The 27882-nt window shown below is 45.0% G+C and overlaps 3 protein-coding genes across 4 annotated transcripts in view; 2 read left to right on the forward strand and 1 right to left on the reverse strand.

Annotated features, from left to right (window-relative positions):
* Nucleotides 1–175: 175 nt before the first annotated feature.
* slc25a27 (solute carrier family 25 member 27) lies at nucleotides 176–6162 on the reverse strand. Its single transcript, XM_029676655.2, has 9 exons — nucleotides 5872–6162; nucleotides 2728–2907; nucleotides 2540–2621; nucleotides 1903–2025; nucleotides 1594–1706; nucleotides 1425–1509; nucleotides 1227–1319; nucleotides 925–1027; nucleotides 176–826 (listed from the first exon to the last, which is right to left on the reverse strand). Exons 1-9 carry the CDS (start codon nucleotides 5957–5959, stop codon nucleotides 755–757), a joined length of 939 nt encoding a protein of 312 aa, XP_029532515.1. The 5' UTR covers nucleotides 5960–6162; the 3' UTR covers nucleotides 176–754.
* Nucleotides 6163–6223: 61 nt separating this feature from the next.
* Nucleotides 6224–22726, forward strand: LOC115139368 (24-hydroxycholesterol 7-alpha-hydroxylase). Of its 2 annotated transcripts, XM_029676650.2 has the most exons (12): nucleotides 6224–6603; nucleotides 7893–8028; nucleotides 8527–8701; nucleotides 9512–9661; nucleotides 10236–10332; nucleotides 13736–13831; nucleotides 14017–14107; nucleotides 15317–15450; nucleotides 15591–15686; nucleotides 18474–18562; nucleotides 20794–20881; nucleotides 21515–22726. In XM_029676650.2, the coding sequence occupies exons 1-12, from the start codon at nucleotides 6427–6429 to the stop codon at nucleotides 21581–21583; spliced, it is 1398 nt and encodes a 465-aa protein (XP_029532510.1). In that variant the 5' UTR covers nucleotides 6224–6426; the 3' UTR covers nucleotides 21584–22726. The 2 variants fall into 2 exon arrangements, with proteins under 2 accessions (XP_029532510.1, XP_064882404.1); XM_065026332.1 differs by lacking the exon at nucleotides 18474–18562.
* Nucleotides 22727–22887: 161 nt separating this feature from the next.
* The window catches only part of rcan2 (regulator of calcineurin 2), a 117802-nt gene continuing 112807 nt past the window's right edge, over nucleotides 22888–27882 (forward strand). Inside the window, exon 1 of the mRNA XM_029676656.2 lies at nucleotides 22888–23094. The gene's annotated coding sequence lies outside the window, so the exon portion shown is untranslated. The remainder of the gene's footprint in view (nucleotides 23095–27882) is intronic.

Consider the following 27882-nt stretch of genomic DNA (forward strand, 5'->3'; position numbering starts at 1 on the left):
TAAAGACTAAAAAGTCATAGACCATTGGGATAAATTACATTGAAGAAATATTCACTAAACAAATAACCGATGAAGAGTTTGTCATCACACAGGACAGTCCTATAAAAGGGAAAAGGTCAAAGCTACTAGTTATTTACTGGTAGTGAACATAAGAAAGCTCTGTAAATGTCTTGAATTGGTTATTTTCATAGTATTTAATTCACTTACGGTCAGCAGTGGCCACAGTTAAAACCTTGTGTTTGATATATATAAATGTGTCTTTATGCTTCTTACCCTACACAATGAAGCATATAGCTTTTATAATGTTAGTGTTCAGAAAGTTAATGACATGAAACATGTTAAGAGTTTGTTATTACATTTAACCAGTAGAACCAGTAATCACACCTGAGACATTGGTTGAACACGTATCACAGTAAGTCAACTGACTGGTCTCTGTGACAAATGACAACGTAGCTAACAAGCATCACTACCATGGCACAGTTTTGCATGTTGTGTATAATGGCACTGTAGCACCAAGTGCAGCACCTCAAACAAGTAGATTAATGAATGTGATCAGTCCATTACATTTTAGTCATTTAGCAGACGCTCTTATCCATATCGACTTACAGGAGTAATTAGGGTTAGGTGTCTTGGTCAAGGGCACACCGACACATTTTTCATCTTGTCGGCTCAGGGATTCGAACCAGCGACCTTTCAGTTACAGGCCCAACACTCTTAACCTACAAGGCAACCTGTCTGACGGACAGTCCAGGTTTCAGAACGAGCTGATGCCCATTGTCTTTCGTATTTGTTCGAATGAGAGCCAAAACGTCATGGACCAGGGAGCCTGCAGTACCAAAGAGACAACAAGGGCAGTGTGAATGTATTGTACACTGTCACGGTCAAAGGTTAAAAGCATTATAATATGAGACAGAGTAAATGTACCATTCTCATCCAAGTAGGGAGAAAGCCTTTGTACAGGGATATGAACCCTTCCCCCTTGACAGATTGGATCAGGCAGTCAATGGAAGACTTATACAATATGCCCCTGTGGAAAAATGTGTGTAGCCTATTAGGTACTTTTGTTTATTGGTCTGTCAGCATTATAAAACCTGTAATGTTAAGGCTTTATCTGTTGCATTTTGGATGTTCACCTGTTGCTAGAATAAGCTGTAAATGACATCCTAAGCATATGGTACAGCATCACTATCAAGGAATGATTACTGTTCTCTGATTGGCTGACTAACCTGCCATTTGGACCTCTGGGCTGGTTCATTATTCTGGTTTTGATGACATCTGCTGGTGTTCCCATGGTAGCAGCAACCAGACCAGAACATGTGCTGGATGGAGAAAAAGGATTTCAGAACTTGAATTTGAAAATATATTCTCTGAAGTAGTTAAATATACATTTTGAGTTATCATTAAATCTCTGTGTTATACTTTACCTTGCTAACCCATGGCAAAGGCTGGTGTCTTGTAGCGAGGTATTTCTCAGTAGAAAGTGCTTGACAGTATCATATGTTGTGAGATCTAATTAAATTTGAGAATAATTAAATCCCTATACACATTACAGACAGTACATTTTCACGTGTGCCTGTATTCACTCAACTATACCTCCTAGATTGACCAGAGCAGCCCTCTGTACGTTGGGGACCCACCCTGCCCACAGCGCCCGGATCCCCCCCTCAGAGACAATCTTCAGGAAAGCATGGTACACTCCATGAACCCTGTCTCAAAAGAAGCCAGATGAGTCCACTTTTTTGGGGGGAGGGAAATTTCTCTCTCACATGATACTGTATCTAACGGGTGATTATTATCTTATAACTAAATTACATACGAGTTAAAATAGGAAGTACAAACTGAGATGCAGTTTAGGTTGAAGGATGGCTAAAGACTGAAAACGAGTTGAACACACTCTCTCACCGGGGTGGCTTGCCCTCCAGCCTCCGTCTCCCCTCCATCTGCATCTGCACCTTGACCAGGTCGGTGGGGCTGGCCATGAACTGACCCACAGCCCCAGCCAGCATGCCCCCGATCGCTGCTTTCCTGTTGGGGAAAAGAGTGATCACAGTGGCCTAGCTGGGTGGACACTGGCAGAGAGGCCCAACTAAAATTGTATTTGTCACATGCTTCGTAAACCACTGGTGTACATATACATAGTCCTACAGGTCCTATATAAATAGTGAAGAGGAATAACTACACAGTGAATAACAATAACGAATAAAAGTAACATGGCTATGTACAGGGAGAACCAGTACCGAGTCAATGTGCAGGGGTACCAGGTGATTGAGGTAGCTAAGTACATATATGTAGGGGTCTGAGCCTAGTTCAGTCTGCTCCTCATAAATGCAGTGGCTTGGGACTACCATGAATGCATACACTAAGCTAAGCATGGAGACATCCAGAGCAATAGACATCCAGTCTTTGTGCTGTTGAGAAGGGGGAAATGCAATGCTTTAAATGAACTGTGGTTATAGTTTAGTATTGAGGAGTAGAGGTCAGCTCCACCCCTGTGCTTTGAGGAGTAGAGGTCAGCTCCACCCCTGTGCTTTTCTCTCACCAGAGGGGGAAGCGATCATCTTCAGACCTGCCAAGGACATCTCGGAGCTGCTCATAGGCCACCATCCGCACTCCTGAGTAGACTAGCAAATGTACAGCAGGGGTTTATGCAGGGAAGATGTGGGTAACTAGCCCTTATCAACAATCCACCATGTATGTAAGTAGTGAGATCAGTCTGGTGTAGGTTACCTATATGTCTGTACACAGCTGGTGTGGCCCCCTGCCACAGTTTAAGGGGACCCTCCTCACGTACAACCCCCAGGGCAGTGCCCAGCATCCCTCTGTAGGCCGTCTGAGAACCGTGCTGTCTGAGGGCCACTTCACCCTGGATCTGAAGCCTGGTCTTGGTCAGGTCCAGGGGGAATGTCACTGGAACCGATATTGAGACAACTTTGAGTTGATCACAGTGACACTGTTCTGTGTAATGTAAAACATTCAGCAAAATATATTGCAATCTACTGTAGAGAGAGCCTGCAGAGTTCTGTCATACTATCCAGGTCTATGCCCAAACAGTTCGAGCTTCTACTTTTAAAGATCCATCTCTCCAGAAATAAGTCCTTCACTGTTGCCACTTGTTATTGACCCCCCTCAGCTCCCAGCTGTGCCCTGGACCCCATATGTGAATTAATCGCCCCGCCCATCTATCGTCAGAGTTCGTACTGCTAGGTGACCTAAATTAGGATATGCTTAACACCCTGGTCATCCTACAATCTAAGCTAGATGGCCTCAATCTCACACAAATTATAAAGGAACCTACCAGGTACAACCCCAAATCCGTAAACATGGCAACCCTCATAGATATCATCCTGACCAACTTGCCATCTAAATACACCTCTGCTGTCTCAGCGATCACTGCCTCATTGCCTGTGTCCGTTATGTGTCCGCGGTCAAACGACCACCCCTCATCAATGTCAAATGATCCCTAAAACACTTTTGCGAGCAGGCCTTTCTAATCAACCTGGCCTGGGTATCCTGGAAGGATATTGACCTCATCAAGTCAGTAGAGGATGCCTGGTTGTTCTTTAAAAGTGCTTTCCTCACCATCTTAAATAAGCATGGCCCTTTCAAAAAATGTAGAACTAAGAACAGATATAGCCCTTGGTTCACTCCAGACTTGACTGCCCTTGACCAGCACAAAAACACCCTGTGGCGTACTGCAATAGCTTTGAATAGTCCCCGCGATATGCAACTTTTCAGGGAAGTCAGGAACCAATATACTCAGTCAGTTAGGAAAGCAAAGGCTAGCTTTTTCAAACAGAAATTTGCATCCTGCAGCACTAATTCCAATAAGTTTTGGGACACTGAAAAGTCCATGGAGAATAAGAGCACCACCTCCCAGCTGCCCACTGCACTGAGACTAGGAAACACTGTCACCACTGATAAATCCATCATAATTGAGAATTTCAATAAGCATTTCTTTCCACCTGGCTACCCCAACCCTGGCCAACAGCTCTGCACTCCCGCAGCAACTGGCCCAAGCCCCCCCCCCCCCCCCCCCCAGCTGATGTTCTGAAAGAGCTGCAAAATCTGGATCCCTATAAATCAGCTGGGCTAAACAATCTGGATCCTCTCTTCCTAAAATTATCCGCCGCCATTGTTGCAACCCCTATTACTAGTCTGTTCAACCTCTCTTTCGTATCGTCTGAGATTCCTAAAGATTGGAAAGCGGCTGCGGTCATCCCCCTCTTCAACTGGGGATAACTGGGGACACACTAGACCCAAACTGTTACAGACCTATTTCCATCCTGCCCTGCTTTTCTAAAGTCTTCGAAAGTCAAGTGAACAAACAGATCACCGACCATTTCGAATCCCACCGTACCTTCTCCGCTATGCAATCTGCTTTCCGAGCTGGTCACGGGTGCACCTCAGCCACGCTCAAGGTCCTAAATGATATCATAACCGCCATCAATAAAAGACAGTACTGTGCAGCCGTCTTCAATGACCTGGCCAAGGCTTTCGACTCTGTCAATCACTTTATTCTTATTGGCAGACTCAACAGTCTTGGTTTCTTAAATGATTGCTTCAGTGTGTCAAATCGGAGGGCCTGTTGTCCAGACCTCTGCCAGTCTCTATGGGGGTGCCACATGGTTCAATTCTCGGGTCGACTCTTTTCTCTGTATATATCAATGATGTCGCTCTTGCTGCGAGTGATACACAGACAACACCATTCTGTAAACAGCTGGCCCTTCTTTGGACACTGTGTTAACAAACCTTCAAACGAGCTTCAAAGCCATACAACACTCCTTCCGTGGCCTCCAACTGCTCTTAAATGCTAGTAAAACGAAAATCATGCTCTTCAACCGATCGCTGCCCACACCCCCGACTAGCATCACTACTCTGGACAGTTCTGACTTAGAATATGTGGACAACTACAAATACCTAGGTGTCTGGCTAGACTGTAAACTCTCCTTCCAGACTCGCATTAAGCATCTCCAATCCAAAGTTAAATCTAGAATCGGCTTCCTATTTCGCAACAAAGCCTCCTTCACTCATGCTGCCAAACATACCCTCGTAAAACTGACTATCCTACCGATCATTAACTTCGGCGATGTGATTTACAAAATAGCCTCCAACACTTTACTCAGCAAATTGGATGCAGTCTATCACAGTGCCATCTGTTTTGTCACCAAAGCCCCATATACTACCACCACTGCGACCTGTATGCTTACTCAGCAAATTGGATGCAGTCTATCACAGTGCCATCTGTTTTGTCACCAAAGCCCCATATACTACCACCACTGCGACCTGTATGCTTTCGTTGGCCGGTCCTCACTACATATTTGTTGCCAAACCCACTGGCTCCAGGTCATCTATAAGTATTTGCTGGTAAAGCTCCGCCTTATCTCAGCTCACTGGTCCCCATAGCAACATCCACCCGTAGCACACGCTCCAGCAGGAATATTTCACTGGTCATCCCCAAAGCCAAAACCTCCTTTGGCCGCTTTTCCTTCCAGTTCTCTGCTGCCAATGACTGGAACGAATTGCAAAAATCACTGAAGTTGGAGACTTATATCTCCCTTACTAACTTTAAGCGTCAGCTGTCAGAGCAGCTTACCGATCGCTGCAGCTGTACACAGCCCATCTGTAAATAGCCCATCCATCCATCCAACCAACTACCTATTTGTTTTGGTTTTTCTGCTCTTTTGCACATCCTCATCTGCACATATATCACTCCAGTGTAAATTGCTAAATTGTAATCACTTAAATAAAGGTGAAATAAAAAATGTAAAAAATATGGTAAATAAATTGTAGAATTGACATTGAATTAATTCGACAATGACCAGTACCCTAAAAGAAGCTGGACAAAATATTGGACAGCACGTATTGGCCTACCCATTTCAGCAACAGTAGCTGCACATGCTGACAAGATGAACTTTGAAACCCGAGGCCACTGGGGGACCCCTGACTTCTCTTCTTCCATTTTGAAATCCTTATGCAAGTCAGCCTAGCAGTTCGCGATTACTTTGCTATTCCGTTTGAAAGTAGCTCCCTAGACATTATTTTTAAAAAGACAAGTAATGATCATTAGAGTTATTCTTATTTATACCGAACGATGTGCACCGTTTAAACAACAACACGTGCAAAGATGACATGATTCTCGATTAAATGTATACTTTGCTCTTCTTCAGGACAACGACCTTTAACCAGAGAACAGGAAATGTAGTTCACGCGAAGAGAATTTATCGCACAGCCTACTGCATCGGGGCTCTGTGAAACTACATTTCCTAAACAACTTTTCGCGCAATGTTTACAAAATTACGCTCTGACCTTCTTTTAGCTGATTGGATCAGACTGAGAAAGAGGCCCGGCTCTGGTTGGCTAATCTTCCTTTCATTTCAACACCCGCTTTTGCCTCGGAGCGAGCCCTAGGGGTTTCAGACAGGTGTGATGGACGTTATAACGTTGGTACTGTTTCTGGTTGTCTTGGCTATTTCAGCGCATCTTTTATTTGCGGGAAATTGTCCAAATGCTCCACCATGCATAAAAGGATGGATCCCCTGGTTTGGTGTGGCATTCGAGTTTGGGAAATCTCCGCTGACTTTCATATCTCAAGCCAGAGATAAGGTAACAAACATCAGGTGGTTGGGCTATAGTATATGCTTTTACGTCCTCATTTGATGTTTATTCTGAATATTACATTTTCGACCCTATTACCTAATTGTTTATTTGTTCGAAAGCTACAGATATTGGGCCACATAAATCTCTGAGTTGTGATGGTGTCAACATCTTGTTTGATGTCTGACTTTGTGATATTGATAATAACTCATGTTCGCTTCTGCATCCCTGTGTTATACTTTGTCCACCCATCCCTCACCCTCTCTCTATCTCTCTCTCTCTCGCCCACTCACACACAAACAATTGTTATTGACCCAACTTAGCTTCTCCAAATTCAGATAGGTCTATAAAATATATGGATAGATGATCCTCAGCAGATATCGATGCCATGTGGCTGTGGGACTCTCTTTCAAAGTCCAAGATCTTTGGTCTCTTCAGGAGCTCACCTCAACCTGCTGAACTCTGTGTCACACATGTGTAATTCAATCGACTTTGGTTTTATTGCCACCATTGTAATTGTAGCATGATCTCCCTAATTCATTAACTGCCTATATCAGCTTCAATCAATGATGCCCCTTCCTAGAACTCATGGGAGAGAACACATGAGCGATAAACCCTGAACCTCTACACTCTGTGATGGTAGATTTGCTACACACATGGCAAGTCAAAACGTTAATATTGCAGAAGAAATACATTCAATCAACGAAGGCTGCCACATGCCAAGCTCAGTTCCACTGTTAAGCTAGGAGCAGAATGTTGTGCCAGACTGCCCACGGCCTTCTCAACTTCACCACGGCCTATTGAGTTCACTTAGTAATTTATGTAACTGGGCCTTGGGGAGCTAGTTAGCAGCATGTGCTGACCCTGTTGATGCAAACCGTTGTGCAGGGAAATGACTGCTGTGCCAGGGGTTTTGTTATTTGGAGGGGTGGCCAAGTTGTATGAATGGGGCATTCAAAGTCGCACACTATAGTTATTCAGATGAGCATTCCTGTGATGTAGTGGCAATTTGGTTGTTGTGTTGTTCAGCTGTGTGTTATTACTATGTTGTACTCATGTTTCAACCTGTTTAAACCTGTTTCACTCCCTCCCGTTTTATTGATCTAATGTCAAAGTTTATCTAAAAAAGTTGATTCTGACAAACGCTGTCAGAATCCCTGGTTTAGGACTGTTGCTGCCATCAAGTTTGATCCATTTGTTGACACAATCTTGTCCAGAAAAGAGCACTACCAGGTCTGTTTGCTTATCAAGACGAAATTATAATGACTATAAAAAATATTACAATTTGTATTTTCCAGTATGGACCTGTCTTCACTGTTGTTGCGGCTGGCAAGCGATTGACCTTTGTGACCCTTCATGAAGACTTTCGCACATTTTTCATGTCCAAAGATGTGGATTTTGAGCAGGCAGTCCAAGAGCCTGTCCATAACACAGGTGGGGTTTTACTGTGTGTGTTACAGTTTCCTGTGCTGAAACGTTAGTTGACTTTGGCCTTCGCTGGTCCACTTGCCAACTTGGTTTCAGCCTTCTCCCCATAGGTTCAGATTACTCATCTGCCACATTTCACATCTGACTGGAAGTGTTTTTTTCTTTTTTGTAGTAGTAGAAAATAATAAAACACATTCTCAGTTTTTCTCTGTTTTCAAGAGACATTAATGATCAATGGATTCTTGAGTGTGTGCTGAAAGATATGTCCCCTCTGTACATTATTCATGTTCTATCTATAGGCTCATAATAAATTATGAATAGACAATCTATTTTTTTTACACTGATACTGACCAGCTCACTGACTGTTACAATAACCGAAGCTTCAAGCTGAATGAATTCAATTCACTTCACTTTAGTTAGGTCCAAATGGGTTTAAAAGTGGCATGCGGACAACACAGCAACACAATAGAAACATAACACAGCAACGTGTTTCTCTCTCTGTAGCTTCCATCAGCAAGGAGAGTTTCTATAAGTTCCACCCAGCATGCAACACTCTGATCAAGGGCCGTCTGACCCCAGGCAATGTGGCTCAGCTGACTGACCACTTGTGTGAAGAGTTCAACGACCACCTGGAGACGCTGGGGGACCAGGGCTCTGGAGGACTCAATGAGTTGGTCAGGTAAGCTACAGTGTCCCGGGACCTGACACTCTCTGACTGTGTATCTGTTTATCCCTTGTGGAGAGGAGGGAGAGGCGTGGCGAGTGTTCAGTAGGTATGACACAGGAAAACATTTAGAAAAACAAGTGGCAGGAGTGCAATATGGATCACTGAAATTGGCTTATTAGGATTAGTGTTAGGTTAACTAGCATTAGAATACGGTAACTGGCTGTGCGTTGAGGTTGTTCTCATAAGGTTGATCAACCCCTGGCACGTGACTGTGTAGTCCTATCCTTCTTTGATGAGTAATATACTATATAGAGGGCGCTGACAATCCTTTGTCCTGTCCACCACACCTATCGTTCAGGTCTCAGGAGTCATATTTCACAGCTGAAATAATATTACCTTTAGTGGAAGAACTACCTAAACCAGAATTTCTGGACTGACGGACATGACAGGAAGATGAAACATGACAGGAAAGAAAGAATTAGGAAACATGTCAGGCGATAAAGTACTATCATGCACCTTACATTTGATTGGCTCATCATGTAACAGCATGGTCTGGTATGCAGTATTACCCTGTATTACACACGACGTTTCACACACGTATATCTCTGGTGATGATCATCATTTGACAACTCAAGAACCATTTTATGGATTTTTTTTCTTTAAAAAAATGCTGAATTCCTGGTGATGTTACAGTGGTGAGTCTCGTAATGATCTTTTTCCAACGTTTCCCTACACAGCAGTACCGATCTAAAGTCCTCTGACCAGACGGACCATTAGCCTCTAGAATTGTCTTTGACTCGTCTCTCCTCTCATGTCTGACAGGGCCGTAATGTACCCTGCTGTGATGAGTAACCTACTGGGGAAGTATAACTCTCCAGGAAGTCCCTTTACCATGGAGCAGTTCAAGGAGAAGTTTGCCATCTACGACGAGGGCTTTGAGTATGGCTCCCAGCTACCAGACATGTTCCTCAGGTCAGTGTGGCACAGGCCTGGTTAGTCTGATAGTTAGTTCCTGTCTTCAAACTACTGTAGTAGGCAGGTGAATGGAGTGGGATATACATTTCATTGTGTACATTGCTTAGGTGTAACATAAGACAATATAGATTGGACCAATACACTGTATATTTATATTGGACCTCGGCCCTGGCTAATATTAGGTTGTTCACATGAAAAAAATAAACCAATAAACCAAATGACCTGCACTGTTATGGAAGCAGTATAGAGTTGATTTACTAAGGACTACGTGCTTAATGTAAATCCCAGGAAATTAAGGGCAAAACCTTTGTGTTGAGATGTACTGTACAGTTTGCCTATCTAAGAATAAACAAGACAGTCTGACCAGACTGTTGATTTAGGTAAAAAGCTACCTTTATTGACACAGTGTGGATGTGATACTCATGCGAGGGTAAGGTACAAGGTAGCTTTGGAAAGCAAGCCTTCAGTACTCATGTAAATGAGACATGATTTTGGAAGGCTCAGCACCCTGAGATTAGGCACAAGGCTACAGCACTGTATGTCTTCTAAATAGTTGTTATTTTGGGGGCAGGGAATGGGCCAGTTCCAAATGCTGGCTTCTGTCTCTATTGGGGAACATGGTGGTCAAAGCAGAGGATGATGAGACATCCAGTGAATCAGGCAACAGGGTGAGTCCTATCTTTGAATAGAGAACAATGCCGTTTTAAATAATGTGTCAATATCTCCCTAGGAGAGGTGGGTGTGGAGTCAGGCGCAGGAGAGCAAGAATTTCAAGAAGGGCGTTTTATTACTGGTCCACCAACAAAACAAGTACAGGACCACAAAAGCAGCCACTAGAAAACAGGAACGCAGTCTAGTCGAAAACGGAGGAACACACTCCTCTGACTAAACGAACGTGCGGGAAAAAACAGTCCCATGAAATAAACCTGCTTAACAGGGTAAGACGTAACCCAAGCCAATGACAGTAACACAAACAATTCCGCACAAAACCTAGTGGGTAGGGCGAGATTAAATACCCCACCGATTAGCCTAAACTAGACACAGGTGAACACAAGACAGACAAAACCAAACGAAAAAGAAAAGGGATCGGTGGCAGCTAGTAGGCCGCCGAGTGCCGCCCAAACAGGGAGAGGAGCCACCTTTGGTGGCAGTCGTGACATAATGGATGATTATACCATGATTTTATTGAATGGATGATTCATTTGAATATTGAACATTTGATATTTTGACGTTGAGTTGAGTTGAGTGTCATAACTCAACAGCTGGTGTCTGATATTGTCATTTTATTTGAATAATTTTGCCAAGGTTGTCTCCTGTAGATGGATGTAATGATAATTCTTTATGGGACGAGATGCACTTTTTACCCAGCTTGGCAGTTGTCCCAGTTAGGATATGAATCATATTGTCACTCATTCGTTGTCAGCCCTAAGGATTCTCCATATATCATCTTGATAAAGGCTTCTGATTGATGAATGATCATTGGACCAGGTGAAACCTTTAAAATGAGCATCCTGATTCCAGAACAGCACCTGTACCAGCCAGCTAAGATTGATCTTACTGATGTTCCTGGCCTGCATACTGGGGTTCTAACTTCTATTTAGTGCAATATTTGGCTCTTTTGTCACAGGTTAGAGGTCATCATGGAGTGTTATCCCTGAGGGTGCCACTGGAGGGCATCCTTATGTTTCTAGTGTCTAGGTGAGCCTGATTGGGATTGGTGGATTCACCTGGTTTAGGACAAGGTCTCCTTGTCTTGTACTCATGTGCACTTGCTTTGTGGGTTTTCCTGTGAATACTTCAGTAAATATTCTGGATTTACCCACACCTCCACCTGCTGTGTTTCTCTGCGCCTGGGTCCGAGATTGTACTAGAGTTATTGTCACAGTAGACCTGAGCCAAAAAATGGACCCAGCCGAGATTTCTCCGTCATCCGAGGAACACTCCGAGCTCCACCACTTGCGGTCGGCTCTCACTCACCATGGAGCTGTGATTGGTCGCCATGAGGCGCGGCTGAGCTCCAGGCATCAACGTTTCCCACCGAGCGTTCCAGAGTGGCATATAACATCGCCTTGCTCTCAGAATGGGCTCTGGCCCGATTACGTCCTGATTACGCCATTGATTTTCGGACGCTTGCTGCTGAGAGCAGTTGGAATACAGAGGCACTTCACTCAGTCTTTCTCAATGGACAGCGAGGTTCTCACGGATGAACTGGCTTCCCGGGACAACCCTGACACTCTGGAGGAGCTTATCGTTCTGGCCATCCTGATCGTCATGAGAGGACGGAGGAATTCCGAGTTGGTTCCAGTGTTTCTAGCTCCGCTAAGGGAGGCGATTATTCATTGTGACATTGCCGTATGCTGGGCCTGCTGGTTCGGTATCCCGTCATAGTTCTCAATTCGGCTCTGGTTCCCCATCATATCCTTCAGAGGTGCCGGGGCAATTGGGACGCACAAGACTTTCCGTTCTGGAGAGAAGGCGCAGGATTAACGATCAACGTTGCCTTTACTGTGGACAGTCTGGACATTTCCGGGCACCCTGTCCCGAGCTGATGGGACAACGGGAGGACCCGTCAGTAAACGGGAGAATACTGGGGAGTCAGATACAGTCTCCAGCTTCCGACACGACACGCACCTTCCTTCCGGCCAATCTGTGGTGGGACAATGGGCAGTTGGACATTTCTGCTTTCATAGACTCTGGGGCTACCGGCTATTTTCTGGAATCCACATTAGCTCGCCAACAGAGGCTGCCACTCACTATGCTGGACACTCCATTGTCGGTCACTGCACTGGATGGTCAACCCCTAGCGTCTGGGAAGGTGAAGCAACTCACCATGCCTATTCAGCTATGAGTTCTGGATGACCATGTGGAGCTTATCCAGTTTCATCTGGTGAACTCTCCTGAGCTTCCCCTGGTTCTTGGACATCTGTGGCTTTCCACCCATAATCCTCAGATTGACTGGCCTTTGGGAGAGTTCTGAGATGGAATCCTTCATGCCAGTTCACCTGCCAGCAACTCTCTCCAGACCTTTCCGGTCCTTCTCGGCTGGAGACTTCCGACTCTCCTGTTCCTCCAGCTGGGAGTGACAAGCCTGATCTTTCCCGCGTACCTCAGGATTACTGGGATTTAGGTTAGGGCTTCAGCAAACAAAGGGCCAGCAAACTACCTCACAGGCCCTACGATTGTGCCATCAACCTCCTGCGTCCAGGCCAGATGGTCTGGCTGTCTACTAGGGACTTGCCTCTACGCATGGAATCTAGGAAGTTGGCACCCCGGTACGTTGGGCAATTCAAGATTCTACAGCGCATCAATCAGTGGCCTACCGTCTTCATCTTCCCCGGTCCATGAGGGTTCATCCCAACTTCCACATCTCCAGACTCAGGCCTGTGGTGTTCAGTCTTCTGGTTCCGGCCACTTGGCCTCCACCTCCGCCTCGCATGATAGTGGGACAGTCAGCCTACACGGTGCGACGCATACTCCTTAGCCGTCAGATCCGGCGGGGGACTCAGTATCTCGTGGACTGGGAGGATTACGGCCCTGAGGAACGGTCCTGGGTTCCGGCCCGGGACATTTTGGACTCCAGACTCATTCGGGATTTCCGTCGACGTTCAGCTACCCCTGGTGGAACGTAGGGAGCCGTTCCTTGAGGGGTGGGGGTCCTGTTACAGGTTAGAGGTCATCATGGAGTGTTATCGAGGGCATCCTTATGTTTCTAATGTCCAGGTGAGCCTGATTGAGATTATTGGGTTCACCTGGTTTAGGACTATATAGGTTCCTCTATGGAACTCTGCCGGTTGCTCAGGTCTCTTGTCTTGTACACCCGTACACTTGCTTTGTTGTTTTACCTGTGAATACTTCATAAAACATTCTGGATTTACCATCACCTCTGTCTGCTGTGTTTCTCTGCGCCTGGGTCCGAGTTCGTACTAGTTATTGTCACATCTTTAATGTATAACAAGGACGATAGATACCATTGTATACTCGTATAGTGACATTTCCAAGGGGATGAAATGTATAAAGTCTGTATTTTGCCTAACCTCATTGTAAATGATTGTATGTATGGCATTTTTGCAGACGTTACTGCAACACCTTGTCACCTTAATCACAGATAAATTCCTGCCCAACTATGGATTACTGATGTTATGGGCATCGCTTGCCAATGCAATTCCAGTGAGTATTTTTTTACAAATCTTATTACTGATAAGCAGGGGCATCGTTTTTTATGAATTAGATTTACGATCGCTCCTCTTCACCTTCATCTTTTTAATCTGCCAGATACCCTAGTTAATTGGCATTTAAATTGGTTTGATTGGAGATATCATAATTATATTTGATATAACATGTCTTTTGTTTAGATTACCTTCTGGGCTGTAGCCTTCATCTTGTCCAATCCCACAGTTTACCAGACAGCCATGGAGCAGATCAATGCAGCACTCAAAGACCAAGGTGTGAGCTACACTATGCCATCGCTCCTCTGTTTTATAGCCTCCCACTGACACATGCCCCATTAGCTTCTCTAACCTGCTGTACAGTATGTGAGGTCCTGATGACCTGGGGTAGATTGGGATATGGTGATGGATGGAGTATTTTACCTTGGTAATGAATGCCAGTAGCATACCACCCTGCATACCACACTGCTGGCTTGCTTTTGAAGCTAAGCAGGGTTGGTCCTGGTCATTTCCTGGATGGGAGACCAGATGCTGCTGGAAGTGGTGTTGGAGGTCCAGTAGGAGGCACTCTTTCCTCTGGTCTAAAAAAAATATCCCAATGCCCCAGGGCAGTGATTGGGACACTGCCCTGTGTAGGGTGCCGTCTTTCGGATGGGACGTTAAACGGGTGTCCTGACTCTCTGTGGTCATTAAAGATCCCATGGCATTTATCGTAAGAGTAGGGGTGTTAACCCCGGTGTCCTGGCTAAATTCCCAATCTGGCCCTCAGACCGTCACCTAATAATCCCCAGTTTACAATTGGCTCATTCATCCCCTTTAACTATTCCCCAGGTCGTTGCTGCAAATGAGAACGTGTTCTCAGTCAACTTACCTGGGAAAATAACGGAAAAATAAATGAATGTATGTGCCATTTGACAGTGTGTTTTTGCTGGGTAAACTTCTGGCTGCTTCTAAGAATTCAATGATGTTGTTTTTGGCCCTGGTGTTACCATGGCTGGAGATCTTAACACATACAATGGAAGATGAAGCAGTACAGTAATTGTACCACATTGTCTCTCCATCTCATTTCGCTTCAGTCTATGCCCCTAAACCTCCAGCAGGTGTCAGCAGTAGCGCAACACTCACCTGGCACACTTTTGAAGGCAGAAGTCCTGTTTCTAGGGAGTTATAATGATTATGCCTCAGTGGTTTCAGTTATCTGAGAAGACTATATACATGACATAGTAATTAAGTGAATGTTCAATAATCGGCCCCTTTGAGACTTTCAATTATACTTACATATGCATATCTCCTAATGAAATCCCACGGAATCCTAATGGGTCTGATATCTAATCATACCAGCTCAGTGATGCATACTGAAACGACACCGCTTCTTCTCATAAGCTCAGTGGTAGACTGTTGTATCTTGTCAGTAGGTGTGTGTTTGTGTGTATATCCCACAATGTGTGTGTCTGTTTCATCGTGTATGTGTGTGTGTCCATGACAGACACCAGGAAGACCAAGGTGACCGCTGAAGAGCTGCAACAGATGCCCTATGTGAAGTGGTGCATCCTGGAAGCCATCCGGCTTCGGGCCCCTGGAGCCATCACACGCAGGGTGGTCCGACCCCTCATGATACAGGTGGGCCTCCTGACCGCCGATAGACTCTGAAATAAGCTTTTTCAAGCCTCTACATCCCCTCAAAGTCAACCCTTCATTTCCATAAATTGTTCAGTATATGTAAAGTGGCGTGCATATGTGTGTGTATTCCTCTCTTCCAGAACTACATCATTCCACCAGGGGACTTGTTAATGGTGTCTCCTTACTGGGCCCATCGGAACCCACATTACTTCCCTGAACCAGAAGAGTTCAAACCGGTAAGTACTAGGCTAGCCCTACCATATTTACCTTAAGTGATATGGGATATTAACTTAATGATGAAGGGGATGCTCTCAAGTCAGTATTTCAACTTGGTGGGGCACAGTAAATACATGGAAAGGTAGTGAGTTGGATATTTTAGGGCACACACAAACCCACCTTAACACAAGAGTTGTTGCTGTAGCATGTCTTTTGCATTTTTCATGCCTGTTTCTGTGTGTGTGTGTGTGTGTGTGTGTGTGTGTGTGTGTGTGTGTGTCAGCCCAGCGTGAGCGTGCGTCAGCTCAGGCTTCCGACAGACTTCTAATGTAAATGAATGACACTCGGTGGTGGTGCGGGGGGGACATGACATTTATCACCGCAATGAACCTCCTCCTCTGTTGGTTAGTGTCCCCCTACCTGCAGACAGAAGAAATGCACTTGTATCTTCCCGAGGAGTGCATTCCCGAGTCACTGACTGTCTCCCTCATTCCTCTCTCTTAAAAACAGACTAAATATTTGAAGCCCCACATGCCTACGCTGCTGCAGTATAAATGGGCTTTGAGAGCATTGGTAGATAATGCTGTTTTTCCTCCTGCTTCAACAAGGCGGATGAGGGTGCTTGAAAACCAGGGCATGTATTTAGCCGCTTGACATTTTCCGGAAAGGAGAGCTTTATTTCTGTTTCTGTGACATGGAAGAGTAGGTCAAAGGTCTGGGCTGTGAGGTAAACTGCAGCAGTGGTCAGAGACTGCAGGCCATTTAGTGAGTCAATGCCTTGTATCATCTTCAGTGAGGTTGGTATGTTTTGCTATGAAAGGGGTTGAGTGAATAATCTATAGTAGCCACTTGGGTCTCTAGAATAGTCTATGGTTTGTGGACCATAATGCTATGTAATAACCGTTAGTAACAGCCTTTCTATGTCACGTTGTATAAATGATTGGAGACAGGTGCAGGAATACGTAATAGGGGGGTTTAATACTCCACCCAAAATATACAACATGCCAGGAAAAGGCACGGGGACGAAGCCCAAAACAAACAGGTATACAAAAACACAGGGACCGCCGAACACCCCCCCGACACGCTACTCCAACCGCGGGATGACACCGGCCTCGAGGACGACCACAGGGACGCGGTGCGGGTCGGTCGGTCAGGGCCAGTTGCGGCGGCGTTGGTCCGACCATTCCCGCTGTGTGGATTTAGGGTTGGTTATTCTGTCACATTGTATAAATGATTGGAGACAGGTGCAGGAATTCGTGATAGGGGGTTTCAATACTCCACCCAAAAATACAACATGCCATGAAAAGGCACGGGGACGAAGCCCAAAACAAACACACACATACAAAAACACAGGGATGTAACCCAAACAAAAGAGCGAGGTAAAACCTCTAATAAATACACGGGATGAGACCCGCAATACACTACACGGAGCGAGACCCGCAATACACTACATGGGGCGAGACCCGCAATACACTACACGGGGCGAGACGCGCAATACACTACATGGGGCGAGACCCGCAATACACTACACGGAGCGAGACCCGCAATACACTACACGGGGTGAGACGCGCAATACACTACACGGGGCGAGACCCGCAATACACTACACGGAGCGAGACCCGCAATACACTACATGGAGCGAGACCCGCAATACACTACACGGGGTGAGACGCGCAATACACTACACGGGGTGAGACGCGCAATACACTACACGGGGCGAGACCCGCAATACACTACACGGGGTGAGACGCGCAATACACTACACGGGGTGAGACGCGCAATACACTACACGGGGCGAGACCCGCAATACACTACACGGGGCGAGACGCGCAATACACTACACGGGGCGAGACGCGCAATACACTACACGGGGCGAGACGCGCAATACACTACATGGGGCGAGACCCGCAATACACTACACGGAGCGAGACCCGCAATACACTACACAGAGCGAGACCCGCAATACACTACACGGGGTGAGACCCGCAGTACACTACACGGGGCGAGACACGCAATACACTACACGGGGCGAGACACGCAATACACTACACGGGGTGAGACCCGCAATACACTACACGGGGCGAGACACGCAATACACTACACGGGGCGAGACACGCAATACACTACACGGGGCGAGACACGCAATACACTACACGGGGTGAGACCCGCAATACACTACACGGGGCGAGACCCGCAATACACTACACGGAGCGAGACCCGCAATACACTACACGGGGCGAGACCTGTAATAACAATGCACAACAATACACGGGACGAGACCCGTAATAACGACACACAATACACCCAGCACGAAAGCCGAAACAACAAAGCACAGGTACTCACAAGACCAACGGACATGGGAACAATAACTGACCAGCGAATGGTGAACAGAGGGACATTTATACAATTACTAATCAGGGGAATTGGAATCAGGTGTGCGTAATGACAGTTCAGTGAACGCCTAGAGGCCGGTGATGTAGACCTCCGGAACTGGTGCACGGAATGAGCAGCAGTACCGGGGGAATCCGTGACATTCTAGTATGTTCTTATGACACACTGTGAAATTGGTGGACAGTTGCACTTTGGAACACGACTTCCAATCTATAAGTACAGCAGATAATCATTCAGATGGTTTGAAATGACGAAATCCATTCACTGCTCTCAATGTGAAATGAAAACGTTCAAGGCAATCCAAACTTCCCTGTTCGTGTGGTTTAAAATAGTATAGGTCTGCTTGAAGCCCTTTTCTAGGATATAAATAAAGCTGAAGTTTTTTCTGAAATAAAATCTCTTCCCTCTTCCCACAGGAACGATGGGATAAGGCAGATTTAGTAAAGAATGTCTTCTTGGAAGGGTTTGTGGCATTTGGAGGAGGCCGAAACCAGTGCCCAGGAAGGTTAGAAAAACAGACATGTTTTTTTCTTCAGAACACACACTAGAGTTTTCCCCCCTATCTGGGATACCTACTGCAGCCCTCATCCTCCACATACAACACCCATTCTGCCATTCACATTCTGTTAAAGGGTTAAAAGCAAACACATCCCTGGATCACTCCTCTTTTCAGTTCCCTGCAGTTAGCGACTGGAACGTGCTGCAAAACACTCAAACTGGACCGTTTTATCTCCATCTCTTCATTCAAAGACTCGATCATGGACACTCTTACTGACGCTGCTTTGCGTGATGTACTGTTGTCTCTACCTTTCTTGCCCTTTGTGCTGTTTGTGCCCAATAATGTTTGTACCAAGTTTTGTGCTGCTACCATGTTGTGCTGCTGCCATGTTGTGTTGCTACCATGTTGTGCTGCTACCATGTTGTGCTGCTGCCATGTTTTGCCACCATGTTGTTGTCATGTTGTGTTACTACCATGCTGTGTTTTCATGTGTTGCTGCCATTTTATGTTGTTGTCTTAGTGCTCTCTTTATGTAGTGTGTCTCTTGCCGCAATGTGTGTTTTGTCCTATATTTTTATTTTAAATCCCAGTCCTCCGTTGCCACAGGAGGCTTTTTGCCTTTTAGTAGGCTGTCATTGTAAATACGAATTTGTTCTTAACTAATTTGTCTAGTTAAATCAAGGTTAAATGTAAAAAGTAAATAAATAGTAGCTACCATCCTGCTAGTATCCATTCTCTTGCAAATCCAGCTAAGTAGAATTGAATCTGTCAAAGACAATGAATAAGGCATTGTGTTGGCACCAAATTGGCATTTAGAGGTATTGTATTGGATATGGCTTCCATGTATGATTTTGGGGGCGTTTTATATTTTTTTGTTGACTATTCTAGCCCTATTTTGCACCAGTAAAATAAGCATCGATAGCTATTTGTGACGATCAATATCCCACAGACCACAGGCATATTATGTGGGTACTACAATATTATTGCTGGTGTGTCTTACCCTGTCCTCCAGCCTCCTGCTGTGTCTGTCACTGTCTCTGGGGAGGTGGCTAGCTTGGGGCTCTGGGTTTGTATGGCTGTGCTGCGCTTTTGCCCCTGAATGTCAACCCTTGGGTCCTCTGGGGCCCTGACTGGGACATCAGCGGTGGCCCAGAGCGGCCGGGATGCGGCCAGGGGGCCGGTGTGACGTAAGCAGGGAAAAGATCAGGGCATGTTCCCAGCTGCACAGCAGGATCAAAGACACAGGCGTACTGTCGAGTGGTACTGACCTGTGACCCCCTCCGCTAGGACACAGACATAGTCATAACCTATGCATATTCCGACATGCTGAAAGAAATGGCAATGAAATGGAAATGACTTATCTGCCGTCCTTGAATATGTGCCTCTGTATTAACTCAAACAGAGAAAGTATGCTTTGTCAGTTGCACTGAGCAGACAGGCTACAAAGTAAGCCTTTGCGTTGGCCCACTAGCGCTCACTCACCACTGAGTCTTATTGTCATGCTAGAGCTAGCATCCTGCATCTCAGTGGTTAATTCACACAGGCGGCCGCTGAAATGATGACAGCCAGGGTACAGTGGTGGGAGGGGAGAGGCACAGAAATAACTATGGGGAGCATGCCGCGTATGACACTCCCATATTTCATTCTTCCCATCCACCAATCCAGTCTAGTTTGATTCTGATGATTTTAGGAGATTGGCCTTGTGTCTGCGTCACTGACACAATACCCCGGTATGACTCACAGCAGTCACAGGGTGCAACTGAAGCAGTCTTCCAGGTTAGGATCACTGATAAAGACCAGCACACAGCTTTTTCTTAAGTCCTCACTACTGCTATTCTCTTTACATCTGTCCTTTTCCCTAAAGCCCTGTTTCTCTCTCTCTCTCTCTCTCAGCAGTGAATGTAGGAGAGGTAAAATGACACATTGGAATCAAACAAGAGCACCAGTTCCTACACCTTTCATTTCCTCTCTTCTTGTTGTGACAGCTCTGGCACCTCCATTGTGTCTGATAACCTGCTGAAATGCTAACAGAGATAGTGCCTCAAAGGAGAGAGTCTCTCAGTAAGAGAGACAGGTGAAAAGGATGACTGGATCCTATCGCATTACCTTGAGTGTCTGTTACGTTCTCTGTGCCTGAGCTTACTGTTGTGTGTGTGTTAGGTTAGTTTGATATCACCAGTTGTTTGTTTTTTGGAGAAGTTAACATGTTAGTCATGTGTTTTTAATTGTATCAACAGGTGGTATGCCCTAATGGAACTCCACATGTTTGCTGCCTTGATTCTCTTCAAGTATGATGTCACTCTCATGGACCCGTTGCCTAAACCTGTAAGTTTGGAAACCACTTTCTCATTTATGGGACTTTGAAAACATACATTAATTTAAATACTAATATTGAAGTCTCTAAAGTTAAATACTGTAGTGTACTGTAAGGGAAATGCTTAAGTTTGTACTTTTCTTCTAACTAATTTCGGTTCTATTCATGTGCTGTTCTATAAACCAATTTCTGTGTTCATGCAAGTGGTTGACTGAACAAATCCTCACATCAATTTGGCAGTGCACCCGTACCTTGTTTTGAGAACGAACAAAAGATATCTCAGTTTCAAGGTCTCAGCTTAGAGAGAAGAAGCCTCTTGAGGTGTTAGTCGGTCACATGCTATGAAACAGTATTGGTCGGTCACATGAATGAAACAAAACGGTAATGATGAATTAATTACGCTAAATCATGCAAATATAACTTGTCTGTGTATAGCCAAATATAAGAAACCTGCTGGGTCTGCCCAGGCAGAGCTCCTGATTGACATGTGTACTATGGTCCATTGAGTCGGTTGGAACCTCTCCAGCGCACTGACAAATAAACAATGATTAATTTCATATTGACTTTGAATGTCTCTGTGTAAGAATTTCCATGGCAGTATCACTACCAATGACTTCATATATATCATTTTCTACTCTCCCCAGAGCAATCTCCATCTGGTAGGGACCCAGCAACCTGAGACTCCCTGCACAGTGCAGTACAGACACCGATAGAGTTGACCTGCCCTGCCCAGCAATGCCACACAAGGGCACTGTGCTCTACAATCCTGCCCAAACACCTGCCAAATAGTTTTTTATCAATGGAGTTAACTTAAAAGTTATATTTTAAAGAACTTATCTAGAACTTATATAATGATACTACATCTGAAAATGCAGGAGATGGTGGAACCGTCTTCAAATGATTTGGTCTTTCCCTTTTTCTTATTTTCACCCCACCAAGAGTGTTTCTAACCGTACGTTCCCTTCCTGCCCAGTCCAACACCTGATTATGGATTTGTACAGACATTCATCAGTATTTTGTGATGTAATAGAATATAATCCGATAGATTCTGAACCATACAGAAAATATTCACTGCACGTGGCATCAGTATGAGACCTGTATTGTATTTATGCACTGTTATTACTATGTACTTATATACGGCATCATACCTCACTTCGTGAATACAGTCTGAGGTTGCTTTGCTTCAATATAGGCCTACTAGATCTGGGTTGTCTTAATAAATGGTTAAATAAAAATAAAGGCAGTGATATTTTTACACCATATAATGTAGCCTTAAGTTTGTCCCTTAATTCTACTGGTATAGACCATCTCAAGGCCAGCCTGCTCTTAGATGCCCAAAACAAATACCAACTATTCTGAAGTGTGAAATCGGCATGCATATTGATGCAATTGTAGCCAAGTACAAAGGAATGTTGATCGATCGGCCCCTGAGATTGTCAGTGATGGCCATTAGGGTACAGTGGTCTATTTGAATAGGTATGGATCGTCCGGTCACAGGTTTAGACTTGTTTACAAGAGGAAATATGTCTGCCTAATGAAATGGTCTTATTGATGTGAGAGAACAGTGCTGAAGATAAGAGGTTGATTAAGGTTAGAAAATTAGGCTACTGGACACACTTCAATGTTTTATGTGACGGACCATAATGTTTTATTTTATTTTTATGAATCAATTATTGATAGCCTGTGTTCACTCATGCACTCATTAAATGCACTGACAGTCGTTGGTTATGCATTTCAAAATGGTGATGAATCATTACCAATAGGCCTAGAATAGCATAGGCCAACAATTTAATGCATGGCAACTGTTTCACCTGTCAGTGTTCAATGAATAAACATGCTCAAAGGGCTAAAATATTCCCAGACAACTGACGTTTCTAAATGATACCGATCATCAAGTTAGGCTACCTGCTGAAAGCGCAGCAGCATCCATCCCGAAGGCTCGCCAAAGCTCTGACGTCGTCTCCACCTTTGTTAAATTGACACTCCGCTCTCTGGTAGACTATTGGTCAAAGAATGCCCCCTGTGGACATAGCTGTATTTCATAACTGGGTAACACACATCATTTGGATGCCGGAGGACAGTCATTGGTGAGTCAAACTGTCTGCAAAAACGTCAGGAGATTATCGGCGCGCAGCTGGAATGCAAGGTTGATTCACAAAGAAGAGTGAGGAGGTAGAGAGACAACGCCGAAGACACCACAGTCGGACCGAATCACACCGCACAGGTAGAGAGAGACGCGATGGCGACTCGGGGTTTCGCGTATCGCGTTTCTATGTGGAACATTGACAGTAGCCTAATGCAAACAAGTGTGTCGCTTGCGTTGCATTGGAGTTGTTGGGTGTGTAGGGTCGTGTCAGCGGGTGGGAAAGTGCTCTAACTTGCAAGCGAATGACTTTCACCGAGACTTGAATAGAGGTTACAATGGGATTTTGTTTAGCGGTGATGAGGGAATTGTCCTGTCCCCCCAAAATAGGCAGATTTTAGGCTAACGTAAGCTATATGATTGTCTTTAAATGTCTTATGTTTAGCCATCCATTTATATTGCCTGGCAGTTTAGAGGTTATGTAGCCTAACTCATTTTCCCCAATGTAACCCCTATGATGTTTTAGTGACATTGACCGTTTCTGAGACCGAAATACCAGCTGTCAACGCAACGCGTCTCGTTGAACATCACGAGAGCCACTCTTGACTTTACAAGCAGTTTAAAAAAACTAAATAATTGTCTGTTCATCTTGAATTATTGTTCAACATCCTACTGGAAAGGTTGCCTACATGTAGCCAATAGATGTATAGCATATTGATAGATTGCATAAGACCTGAGGTAGGCTATCGGGTGTGTTTCCATTATTCTTCCCCATGAGAAAGTTGTGTTGTTCCCCGACAGCCAAAGAGCGGTCCCTCCAGACATTCTCCCTCTGACACCAACAGGTTGCTATTGGTTAAACCTCTGCAGATATGACTAATTGAAAGTCTGAATGAATATGCCTGCCTCATATTGCTGCTTCCTTGTGGGGATACATATTATTGATCTAGCTGTTGCATAGACTGTCAGTAACCAGCTGAGAATTCTTCTCGACTCCACGAAGTTGAGAATTATCGGCTAGTCCGGTAACTAAATGGTTACATTCAGTAAGCAATATTGCATGCCACTTTTTATAAACTGGGTGGTTCGAGCCATGAATGCTATTTGGCTGACAGCCATGGTATATCAGACCATATACTACGGGTATGACGAAACATTTATTTTTACTGGTCTAGTTATGTTGGTAACCAGTTTATAATAGCAATAAGGCACCTCGGGGGTTTGTAATATATGGCCAATATACCACGGCTAAGGGCTGTGACCAGGCACTCTGTGATGCGTCGTGCTTAAAACAGCCCTTAGCCGTGGTATATTGGCCATATATTTTTTTTTATTTTTTTTATTTCACCTTTATTTAACCAGGTAGGCTAGTTGAGAACAAGTTCTCATTTGCAACTGCGACCTGGCCAAGATAAAGCATAGCAGTGTGAACAGACAACACAGAGTTACACATGGAGTAAACAATTAACAAGTCAATAACACAGTAGAAAAAAAATGGGCAGTCTATATACAATGTGTGCAAAAGGCATGAGGAGGTAGGCGAATAATACAATTTTGCAGATTAACACTGGAGTGATAAATGATCAGATCATTGTACAGGTAGAGATATTGGTGTGCAAAAGAGCAGAAAAGTAAATAAATAAAAAACAGTATAAAAACAGTATGGGAATGAGGTAGGTGAAAATGGGTGGGCTATTTACCAATAGACTATGTACAGCTGCAGCGATCGGATAGCTGATGTTTGAAGTTGGTGAGGGAGATAAAAGTCTCCAACTTCAGCGATTTTTGCAGTTCGTTCCAGTCACAGGCAGCAGAGTACTGGAACGAAAGGCGGCCAAATGAGGTGTTGGCTTTAGGGATGATCAGTGAGATACACCTGCTGGAGCGCGTGCTACGGATGGGTGTTGCCATCGTGACCAGTGAACTGAGATAAGGCGGAGCTTTACCTAGCATGGACTTGTAGATGACCTGGAGCCAGTGGGTCTGGCGACGAATATGTAGCGAGGGCCAGCCGACTAGAGCATACAAGTCGCAGTGGTGGGTGGTATAAGGTGCTTTGGTGACAAAACGGATGGCACTGTGATAGACTGCATCCAGTTTGCTGAGTAGAGTGTTGGAAGCCATTTTGTAGATGACATCGCCGAAGTCGAGGATCGGTAGGATAGTCAGTTTTACTAGGGTAAGCTTGGCGGCGTGAGTGAAGGAGGCTTTGTTGCGGAATAGAAAGCCGACTCTTGATTTGATTTTCGATTGGAGATGTTTGATGTGAGTCTGGAAGGAGAGTTTGCAGTCTAGCCAGACACCTAGGTACTTATAGATGTCCACATATTCAAGGTCGGAACCATCCAGGGTGGTGATGCTAGTCGGGCATGCAGGTGCAGGCAGCGATTGGTTGAAAAGCATGCATTTGGTTTTACTCGCGTTTAAGAGCAGTTGGAGGTCACGGAAGGAGTGCTGTATGGCATTGAAGCTCGTTTGGAGGTTAGATAGCACAGTGTCCAATGACGGGCCGAAAGTATATAGAATGGTGTCGTCTGCGTAGAGGTGGATCAGGGAATCGCCCGCAGCAAGAGCAACATTATAGATATATACAGAGAAAAGAGTCGGCCCGAGAATTGAACCCTGTGGCACCCCCATAGAGACTGCCAGAGGACCGGACAGCATGCCCTCCGATTTGACACACTGAACTCTGTCTGCAAAGTAATTGGTGAACCAGGCAAGGCAGTCATCCGAAAAACCGAGGCTATTGAGTCTGCCGATAAGAATATGGTGATTGACAGAGTCGAAAGCCTTGGCGAGGTCGATGAAGACGGCTGCACAGTACTGTCTTTTATCGATGGCGGTTATGATATCGTTTAGTACCTTGAGTGTGGCTGAGGTGCACCCGTGACCGGCTCGGAAACCAGATTGCACAGCGGAGAAGGTACGGTGGGATTCGAGATGGTCAGTGACCTGTTTGTTGACTTGGCTTTCGAAGACCTTAGATAGGCAGGGCAGGATGGATATAGGTCTATAGCAGTTTGGGTCCAGGGTGTCTCCCCCTTTGAAGAGGGAGCTTTCCAATCCTTGGGGATCTCAGACGATATGAAAGAGAGGTTGAACAGGCTGGTAATAGGGGTTGCGACAATGGCGGCAGATAGTTTCAGAAATAGAGGGTCCAGATTGTCAAGCCCAGCTGATTTGTACGGGTCCAGGTTTTGCAGCTCTTTCAGAACATCTGCTATCTGGATTTGGGTAAAGGAGAACCTGGAGAGGCTTGGGCGAGGAGCTGCGGGGGGGGGCGGAGCTGTTGCCCGAGGTTGGAGTAGCCAGGCGGAAGGCATGGCCAGCCGTTGAGAAGTGCTTATTGAAGTTTTCGATAATCATGGATTTATCGGTGGAGACCGTGTTACCTAGCCTCAGTGCAGTGGGCAGCTGGGAGGAGGTGCTCTTGTTCTCCATGGACTTCACAGTGTCCCAGAACTTTTTGGAGTTGGAGCTACAGGATGCAAACTTCTGCCTGAAGAAGCTGGCCTTAGCTTTCCTGACTGACTGCGTGTATTGGTTCCTGACTTCCCTGAACAGTTGCATATCACGGGGGCTATTCGATGCTATTGCAATAACACCCCCTCGGGTCTTATTGCTTAATTATAGCATTGTAACAATTGTAGCCTACATGTTTTTCCTTTGTACCTTGATATGATTGATGGTATGTTAATAACTTCTTTCATCAGATGATTTTATGAACAAAAGGTTATCATTAACAAGCCATATGGTGCCAGCTGCATCACCACCACTACCATCTCTCTCTCTCTCTCTCTCTCTCTCTCTCTCTCTCTCTCTCAATCCCTCTTTCACTCTCTCTGTCTGTGGGATAGAGCAGATAAGCATGTTTCACCCATGAGATCAGTGAAATGGAACAATTGACAATTGGAATGTTCCACAATGGGCCAATAAATATAGCCTAATGATTTTAGTCATTGACCTTGTGGTTTGTCTAATGTTCCTTGCCTCTTAGTTAGCATAGTTCGTTTGTAGAACAGTCATTTGATGGTCCATTGATTCCATTCATAATGAGAGATAATTTGCATTAAGCCTTGTTTATCATTCTGATGATTTGGAAAGTACAGTGGTTAATTAATGTATTCAATCTAATCAGTCATCTTTCATCTGAGATGATGAGTAAACAAGCATACAAGTGACTAATGGGAGTGGCATGGAGAGTCAGTCAGACAGACAGACAGACAGACAGACAGACAGTCAGTCAGACTGCTGTACCTCAAAGGCTGTTGACTCACAGTTCTGAATGCATCATTCTATTCTCTGGACCTGTTCAACTCTGACTGTCAAACCCAAACTCATATCCTCTTCAGCAGAGACATACATGGCTGTGTGTGTGTGTGTGTGTGTGTGTGTGTGTGTGTGTGTGTGTGTGTGTGTGTGTGTGTGTGTGTGTCAGGGGAGAATGACTGCCCCCTCCCATTGAAGCCATAGAAGTTCAAGGCCGACACCTGTCCTGCAGGCATTGTTAGCAGAAAACAGGATCCCCATTAGAGTGAATGTGGTGAATCTTCTTGTAAATATAATTTTTTATCAATGACAATAATTGCTTCTAATACACCAGATGTACTTTATGTTCTTGAACAGGTTATTCAAAAATGGCACACAGAATAAGTTGTAAGGATAATTGAGTAGCTAATGGCAGCCTGTAGTAACCCGGTCGGCCTTCAACTTGAGTTAATCAATGAGATTGATCAATGCACATGTTATGTCTCCATTAGACGCCATCACAGATAGAACAATGACAGATATTTCACCGGATTTAATGTGAAGCACACAGTTGGCGTTTCCAGTCACTACCAAATATGGTGATGAGAGGAAGCCCAGTGGCTGGCAGTGGGAGAAGATGGAGCGAGATGGATTTTGGTCGACAATCTGCTCATTTTCCCA

Source organism: Oncorhynchus nerka, linkage group LG13, assembly GCF_034236695.1.
Source record: "Oncorhynchus nerka isolate Pitt River linkage group LG13, Oner_Uvic_2.0, whole genome shotgun sequence".
Classification (NCBI taxonomy): domain Eukaryota; kingdom Metazoa; phylum Chordata; class Actinopteri; order Salmoniformes; family Salmonidae; genus Oncorhynchus; species Oncorhynchus nerka.

Bases quoted from the DNA above. Each gene is read 5' to 3' on its own strand.
- slc25a27 (XM_029676655.2), bottom strand. From the start codon at position 5,959: ATGGAAGAAGAGAAGTCAGGGGTCCCCCAGTGGCCTCGGGTTTCAAAG. The intron at 1,707-1,902 runs GTGAGAGAGTGT...CTTTTGAGACAG, and splicing joins CTGGAGGGCAAGCCACCCCG to GGTTCATGGAGTGTACCATG. The intron at 1,028-1,226 runs GTTAGTCAGCCA...ATTTTTCCACAG, and splicing joins CCCAGAGGTCCAAATGGCAG to GGGCATATTGTATAAGTCTT.
- LOC115139368 (XM_029676650.2), top strand. From the start codon at position 6,427: ATGGACGTTATAACGTTGGTACTGTTTCTGGTTGTCTTGGCTATTTCA. The intron at 6,604-7,892 runs GTAACAAACATC...TGTATTTTCCAG, and splicing joins TATCTCAAGCCAGAGATAAG to TATGGACCTGTCTTCACTGT. The intron at 15,451-15,590 runs GTGGGCCTCCTG...CCTCTCTTCCAG, and splicing joins TCCGACCCCTCATGATACAG to AACTACATCATTCCACCAGG.